Source organism: Hydra vulgaris, chromosome 11, assembly GCF_038396675.1.
Source record: "Hydra vulgaris chromosome 11, alternate assembly HydraT2T_AEP".
Classification (NCBI taxonomy): Eukaryota; Metazoa; Cnidaria; class Hydrozoa; order Anthoathecata; family Hydridae; genus Hydra; species Hydra vulgaris.
In genome coordinates, this window is record NC_088930.1 from 30,020,773 (window position 1) to 30,030,000 (window position 9,228).

At 26.4% G+C, this 9,228-nt stretch overlaps 1 protein-coding gene across 1 annotated transcript in view; it reads left to right on the plus strand.

Moving 5' to 3' along the window:
• LOC100207479 (unconventional myosin-Id) overlaps positions 1-9,228 on the plus strand; it is a 99,376-nt gene that overhangs the window by 84,553 nt on the left and 5,595 nt on the right. Inside the window, exons 19-22 of the mRNA XM_065810713.1 lie at positions 256-366; positions 3,617-3,761; positions 5,808-5,897; positions 6,081-6,188. Of these exons, the coding sequence (XP_065666785.1) occupies positions 256-366; positions 3,617-3,761; positions 5,808-5,897; positions 6,081-6,188 (454 nt within the window). The remainder of the gene's footprint in view (positions 1-255; positions 367-3,616; positions 3,762-5,807; positions 5,898-6,080; positions 6,189-9,228) is intronic.

Below are 9,228 nucleotides of genomic sequence, written 5' to 3' on the forward strand. Positions count from 1 at the left end.
ATTTTTAAAAGGGCTATATATGTTTGTATCTTTTATCTTTTATATATATGTTTGTATCTTTTATCTTTTATATATATGTTTGTATCTTTTATCTTTTATATATATGTTTGTATCTTTTATCTTTTATATATATATGTTTGTATCTTTTATCTTTTATATGTTTGTTAAAGTTTTTAAAAAGTTTAAGATTAACAATGATGTTTATACACTAACACACGCATTTTAAATTTTTAAAACAAGTTTCCTTTTTTTTAGTAATGTAAAGCATGAAGTGCATTTCGGAAGAGATCTTCCATGGCCTCATGTTGGAAAATATCCTTTAATTCTTGGGAAGTTGGACCCTTTATTGCTTTCTTTTTTTAAAAGGTATTTTTTAATTTCTAGAGACTTTTTAATTGGGAGTTTCATACTATATTTTTTTTCTTCTAGATTGAAAAACCTGTGCTCTAAAAACTTGTATTTATATATAATTAAATAAGTGTAATAAATTTTTACTTGTGGTTGTATTTTTTTGTTTATAAACAATAGTTTATCAAATGGCTTCTTTTTTTTTTTTTTAAACCCCTTTCATATGGTGACCTTTGGTATGGTGACCTTTTGTATGGTGACCATAATATTACAGTTTACATAAATTAAAATGTGATATTTGTAATATTAGGTTCTCAAATAGCTGTTAATATTGCTGTGGTGCTCGTAATAGTAGTTTAACATTGCTTTTAGCATTTTTCATTCGGTATTCATTAAGTAAATAGGGTAACCAAAAAATACATTGCATTGAAAGTTTGTTTTCTTTTTAGTTTTTTTTTAGTTTTTTTAGTTTCTTTATACATTTTAGCTTAAATAACAATTGTATATATAAAGAATTAGTAACAAGTGTAAAATTTAGTAGTTTTATAGTTACATAATGTTACATAGGTTATTATATAATGTTACATAGGTTAAAAAAACTGTAAAAAGTATATAAAAATTATTTTTTTTCTTTAAAAAAATACTCTACCAGAGGTTAATAACATTTTTCTTTAAAAAAAAACTCCACCAGAGGTTAATAACATTTTTCTATAAAAAAAAACTCCACTTGAGGTTAATAATATTTTTCTTTAAAAAAAAAACTCCACCAGAAGTTAATAACATTTTTCTTTAAAAAAAAACTCCACTTGAGGTTAATAATATTTTTCTTTAAAAAAAAACTCCACCAGAAGTTAATAACATTTTTCTTTAAAAAAAAACTCCACCAAAGGTTAATAACATTTTTCTTAAAAAAAAACTCCACCAGAGGTGGAGTAAAATAAAATAACATTTTTAATAGTTTAATTTTTGTAATTATTTACCTATCATTTATTTATTTATTTTTTATTAAAAATTATGTCTTTAATTTTTTGATAACTTTTTACAATATCTTTTTCTTTTTTTAACAGAGTAAAATTTATATTTCTTTTATCTTTGTTATTAAGATAAAACCTTACTTTGATCAATTAGTTTAATTAGATCAATTAACATCAACTGTCTCAATACATCCTATTCTCATTAAAATCTCATTTTTGATTGGAATATACTATGCTTCAATTACTTGTTTAAATCTACTTTCAATAGACTGCCAACAACATTTATAGGCTGAAATATGATTTGTTTTACTTCATCTGTTGTCAGATCACATGTAAGGACTCAAAGGGAATAGCCCAGTCAATAAGCTGTTTAAGTGTTATTGTATTAGAGTTGATTTTTGGAGTAATTCGGGCTCTTGTATTTTTATTACCAGTTTGAAGTTTTTCATTATTAGGGCCTCTGACTTTCACAATTAACTCTACACTGTGTTTTCATTCCTTTACATGCTCTGAGCAGAGTATGTATGGTAGACTCAGAAAAGCATACCACACTGAGCATCGAACTGTTGGTAGATTCTACAAATTCATTTAATTGATGTTTTTAAAAGCTAAGCTGGTAAAGTATGTGTTCTGTATTTGACTTTAGTTTTAAACCACATAGGCATGTAAACTCCAACAATTGATCTTTATTAAATCTTTTAAAAGATCTTTAATAATTTCACTGTTTAGATTAATAAGATCATCTCATTTTTAATTCAAATTTTAAATTTGATTAAAAGCACATCTTAAATTGCTCTGGAATACCTGTAAACATGTAGAATCTTTATTTTTTTTATAAGAATAATGTTAAATGGTTTGATAATGAAAATAAAATGGTTTTACTGCAATCAAAATACCAAATGTTTAATCTCCACCTTCTCATTTTTAAAAATATTTTTTATATTTTAATATTTTTGACTAGCTTCATATTGTCATATGTTTCCTTCAATCCAGCTGCATGAGCAATGGGAACTGATGGTAGAGTGTTTCCTTTGTGTAGGAGTACAGCCTTGAGACTAATCTTTGACAAGTCTATAATCAGTCTCCATTCTTCATTAGCATACTGAATCTTTAGCTCATCCATTAAATTAGCCACATTATAATAATAGATAACTTGTTCTGCCATTGAAAAGTATGATTCAAACTGACTGTGTCTGCTGTGAAATACACTTATTCTAGCATCATCTTTAAGTAGATTCCACTGTTGTAATCTGGATCCTAATATTTCAACCTCTTAGACAGTCCTAAATCTGATCTTAAGTTCATTTTGAGAGATTTGATAAGGATCATCATCAGCTACAGTAGATAGAAATGTTACATCTTCCAAAGTTGATGGCTCTGAAGCTTCTAAGTTGTCATTGGCATCATCATCACTGAACTCAGTTAGTATGTTGGTTGGTGGGTCTGTAACAGGAAGACCTTCTCCATGGGGCACTAGTCTCAAGGCACTTAAAATATTTTTGATTGTGTCCTCTTCTTTGCAAAAGTAATAGTTGGTAACATGATCAGTTGGTTATCTCCAAATTATGGGTACCGCAAATGGTATGGCTCGTTGTTTTTGCCATTTACCCAGTTAGAAAGTCCTGCACTACAAGAAGTACAACAAATGTGAGGACCCCAGGGTTGCTCTTGATCTCTCAACTTACAGCTAAAGTACAAATGGTAAGCTTTCTTGATCACTGATCTGGTGTGGTAGTGTATTTCTGTGAAACTAATGTCACTTTGCCACTGGCATAACAGAATGAATCCAGATAATTGACACACTTTCTTGGCATGTTTGATTAAAATTAATGAAATAATGTCACTATATTTAAAAAAGAATCTGAAGCAAACAGGTATAACAGTTAAATTGCGTGAAAACATAGGAAACAAAGAACATGATTAAAGAAGTCAACACATTCAATGAAAAGCCATGAAATCAATTGACAAACCTTAAGCGATAACTTTGAAACTTGAGCTAAACAAGATTTTTTAATGTCAGATTTGTGTTCAGCACCCTTGAATTATTATCTTACAGCTTTTTTTTTTTTTTTTTACAATTTCTCTGTTGACCAGTGTAATTAATTGAATAAAAAAGTAATGAACTTTCTAAAATCTGCGAGAGAGCTAATAAAAATTGAAATCTGCAAATAAATTTTTATTTGTTATAGGATTTAAAAACTTTATTGCAAAATTTTAAAACAGTTAAAGAGAATTTTTTTTCTACTTTCATTTATATTCTTAAATTTATTTGATACTAATGTGTTTTTATACAGGTGGAGAGGTGGTATGATGCTTAGATCTGTTCCACGAGAACAATGGGGTGAGGTTCGTATAAAAAGTTCTGCAATTGAAGCTCTTGCAAAACGTAAACCAGATTTTGGTCTAATTAGGAAATGGAGCGGCGATTATTTAAAAGAGGTAAGTTTTTACATCTAAATTTTGCATATAAATTAATTTCGCTGGTCAACAATTTTAAAAAAATTTGTGGATCTGTATATCAATGCTGTGACTACATAACTGTATATAAATATTGTGACTTCAAAAGTCATGACTTAAAAAGTCATGAGGTAAAAAAAGAAGTCTTTCAAAAAGATTAATCAGCTTATTGAAAATATTAGTAAAGATTGTTTTCCTTATATTTCAAAAAGTTTGAAATTTAAGTTAACAATATTTAAAAAGAACTTTACTAATAATGTTATAAAGGCACTTTTAAGACCTGTATAATAGTTTATTGTACTTAGATAGTATATATATATTTGTTTGGCTGAAACATAAGTCTTCTGCATTGCATCTTTTTTTTTTGCCTGGCATTTATACTCTACATCGGGGCAGCGCTCATCACAATCCCCCAGTCTGCTAACAGTATATTTTAGTATTTTAATGGAACAAAAAGGTTTCTGAATGAAATACACAAACAAAATTTCCTTTAGAACAAAGCATTAAAACACAAAAGTAGAAATAAAACAAAAAAGAAATTTAATGCTAGATAATAAACTTGCTCTTGAGAACTCTCTTTGTCTAATTGTAGGGGGGTGGGGCAGGTGGTACAAATCTCAGTTTTTTTATTAAAGTTGATTACTAAGTTACTCATTATGTAAGTTAATTATTATGTAATTATTATGTAATTACTAAGTTCATTATGTAAGATCAAGATACTATTCATTTAGTTTTCTATATTTATGAATGGTAGTCTTCCTATATTTATGAGCGGTAATATATTTGATGAGTCATCTACCCTTGATCTTCTGGTATTAACTTTAACTTACAATCTTTTTTGAAAACCATATATCAAATCTGTTGTAAAATTAGCATCTGCTAAGGTTGCATCTCTTTATCGAGCTCGACACTTTCTTACTCCGGATTCTATTCTCTATCTTTATAAATCTCAAATCCGACCTTGTATGGAATACTGTTGCCATATCTGGGGCAGATCTTCTAATGATGCCCTTTTCTCTTTTAGACTAGGTGCAAAAATGCATTGTAAACATAGTTGGACCTGCTCTTGCAGCCAACCTCCAACCATTATCACATCATCGTAATGTTGCTTCTCTTTCTCTTTCCTGCAAATACTATAATGGGCACTGCTCTAAAGGGCCAGCGTCTCTTGTGCCATCTACTAAAATTCATTCTCGTGTTACTTGTCATTCAATTAAGTCTCATCCTTTTTCTGTGAGTGTTCCTAAATGCTCTAAAAACTCTTATTCCTCTTGTTTTTTTTTTCTCAAATATCAGCTCTTTGGAATATGCTTCCTCCATCTTGCTTTCCTGATTCATATAATTTGCAATCTTTTAAGTCCTCTGTCAATCGTTATTTTGCTCTACAATCTTCATCTTTTTTCTTTTAGTAACTTACAACTCTAAAAGTGGTTGCTTGCAGCCTTGTTGGAAGCAAAGTTGTTAAGTAAATAAATTTAAAAAAAAAATTTTTGAAATGAAATGAAATTATTTTGAGAAGAATTTGTTGTAAAATAATGTGAAAAAACTTCGAGATTAAAAGGTTAAAAATTAACTACAATATAAAATATTATTTTTTAGTTCATTGAATTGAGTTAAAATATGCAAAAAAGAAAGTAAAAAGTTTTATTTACACCTTTCTTTTTTATTCTGTAATAATTTAAAAGCACACTTTTAAAAAAGGTTTTAATGAACACCTTGAAATAGCTTATCAAAGATAAAATAGTTTAAATGTACACCCTGAAATTGAAATAGCTTATCAAAGATAAAATAGTTTAAATGTACACCCTGAAATTGAAACAGCTTATAAAAAATGAAATAATTTAAATGTACACCCTTATCAAAGATAAAAAATTTGCTAAAATTTTCGCTACTATTATTGTTTTAAATCCATCTTTTCCAAATCATTCTATGGCTAAAAATTCCACCTCATTCTATGGCTAAAAATTCTTTAATGAATTTTAGAATTTTCAAGCATAAAATTTTAAATTTAGTTTTATAAAATCTTAGGATGTTGAAAATAGAAATTTTGAGCTTTATAAAAGAATTACTACTGAATGGAATCGTGGAAAGGTGTTGTTCTCATCATTTATGCGAAAGGTTTTTTTATTTTCTATATTTTTTATTAACTTGATAGTTTCATAAAACAATAAATTAATTACTTAACTGTAAGTTATTTATTGTTTTATGAATATTGATTTTATTTGTTGTTTTTTTTATTTATATTTTATTATTTTTTCTATTTCAGAAATTTAAATCTAGAATTTAAATATTTAATTTTAGGTAAACAAACATAAAAAAACAGAAGACAGAATTATTATTGTTACCGATAAAGGTTTGATGAAGTTTAACACAAAATATAAAGAAATGAAAATTATTCCCTACACAAAAGTAATTCAATAATTCTTTACAATAAAGTGATATAGTTATTTGTATAATAATAAAATATGTTAAACTTGTTTGTTTAATTTAGGATATTTTTGATTGAAAATTTTTCTCATGCAAATAATAATGTCCATAGTTTTTTAAATAAATATCACTGAATCTTTTTTATCGAATATAATCACTTTACTTTATTTTTTGAAGATAATAAAAATAAGTTTGTATTGAGACACTTCCAAATTATGTTTCACCTCCGAAAGTAGCATAGATACTTATATTTGAAAATATGTATCCATGCACATGCATTCATTTTTTTTTTTTTTTTTGTATTTCTTTGTATTCGTGTATATATATATATATATATATATATATATATATATATATATACGTATATATATATATATATATATATGTATATATATATATATGTATATATATATATATATATATATATATATATATATATATATATATATATATATATATATATATATATATATATACGTAAATATATATATATATATATATATATACGTATATATATATATATATATACGTATATATATATATATATATATATATATATATATATATATATATATATATATATATATATATATATATATATATATGTATATATATATAACTATTTTCATTTACTCATTTTTTATTTTATAATTTTTTTTTTCAATATCATTGTTATTATTATTTTTTTTTTATATATTTGTTTTATTGCAAAATTAATTTTAATATAAAAATATATAAAATTTGTAATACACAATACTAATTAAAATAAAATTATATTTTTGCACAGCAAAAAAGTATAATTTATTGTATAATTAAAATAAAACATGGACAGAAGGAAGCCAGTGGGTTTTAAATTATCTTTACATTACAAAATTGATTTAATATTAAAAGTGTATAAATTTTGTAATACAATATTATACATTATAGTTAAAATAAACATGGTAAATAATAAAAGTCTAAAATAAATTCTGGCTTTTCAAATGAATCATTTATACTTTGAGCAAGATAAGTTATAGCATGTTTAGTAGAGTTATTTCTTTTGAAACTTGATTCTTGTAAAGTATATTAACATCAAGATCTTTCTAAATTTTTTGAAAACACATTGAGAAAAAATATTGGTCAATAATTTGACATTTGATGGTTCACCATAATTCAATATAGGCATAATTTTAGCTATTTTCCATTAATCAGGGAAAATTTCTTCATATATTGAATATTCAAAAACTTTAAAAAAAATATATTTTATAGTATCGCATAAATCTATAACTATACTACAACTTATATCATAATGACTAATTATAAATATCATAATGACCAATTGGTTTGTTAGTTTCAAGCATTTTATAATTCAAATTCTAAAAAAGAATTTTCCATTATGACTTTTCCATTACACTTTTTGGAGTATTAGAAAAACGTAATAATTTATTGTATTAATCATATCTGGAATTTTTTTAGCTAAATTCAGATACAAAAAATTTATTTAATTTTCTTGGTATTTGTTTGGGTATAAAAATATGTTATAAGTTTTTATAGTGTTAAATACTATTAAATATAACTTTATTTTCTTATTTCCAGTAATTTCACTTATAATTTGCTATGTGTGCTTTGAAGTTATTTCACAATTTTTAACATGTGTGCTTTGAAGTAGTTTCACAATTTTCAACATTTGTACTTTGAAGTAATTTCACAGTTTTTAACTAATTTTTTTTTCTAAATGAATTCTAATAGTTACCAAAAGTTGTCACTTGGGTAGGTGTCTTGGCAAAAAAAAATTTTTTTTAGGATGTCTTTTGCCCTCTACCGGCGATTTAATTTTGGAAAATTTTGATTTTTTTTGTAAAAAGTCGATATTTTTTGCAAAATAATTTTTTCCCAAATTTCTTATCATAGAGTGCATAATACTATTGGAAAATTCAAATCCAAGTCTAACAATATAAAAATCATTAAAATATTCAAAAGATTAATAAAGTTGTGATTTTTCAAAGAATTCATACTAAGAGATAAGTCTCAATTGCTCGAAAACCATTACAATTGACATAACTCAGAAATCCTTTGAAAATTGATATTAAATGTCATGTATTTAAATTGAAGTGTTGAAAAGAATGTTTGATTTTGCATTCTAGTCATTCTAGCCTTTTGAAAATTTAAATAAATGATGAATTTATGATTTTTTTCAAAGAAATCCCAAAAGTCACAGGCCATGAATGCATGAAAATGATAAAAAGTTGCAAAAATTTAATTAAACAACATTGTTTATGAGGTTTAGTTTTTCAAAATACTGCCCTATAATGTTGTAGTCAGTTTGTCACCCTGTGCAGTATTCTTGTTTTGTGTTGAACACAGGCATTACAATTCTGGCCGCATTCCTTGCCCGGATGAAACCATCTCAAGTTTCCTGCCCTATGACTGCCTTTGATAACATTTTTTATGCATCTTTCAACTGCCTGCGTATGGCATGGAAAATGAGGAAATTCAGTAATAGATGTTTCTCCACTGCTAACAAATGACTCCAACTCATTATCAGACAAAAATTTTGTAACAGGTAGCTCAGTCACTGTGCCTGATTGCCAGTCAATTAGTTTTTTAGCCGAAATGATCCAAAAATTCCATTTTTGAGTCTTTCAGCTGCTTGTTTGCTTGAGCTTGCATTATTCGCTGCAGTCCCAGCTCTCGTACATGCCTCCTGTCATCAGTTATCATACTTAGCAGCATATTCTCAGGGTGACCAAAGAACCCATTACGTTGAAGTACTGGATCAACAATACCTTTAAGATTATCTGGTAAATAGCATGCTTTATGAATTGACATCATAAGTGTCCTTGCATGAAGGTATTGCTTTAATCGTAAACCACATTGGTGCATAGACTTTCATTATGAATTCAGCCACTACTTTCAGGGTATTAGCTGGATGTACTGTAGCAATATAGAATTTAAGAACTCAATTAGCCAGTGTGACTCAGCAAGACATAACAAATTTTCCTGGTTCCCTGTGAGACAGAGATGGTGGACAGAGACCACTGTT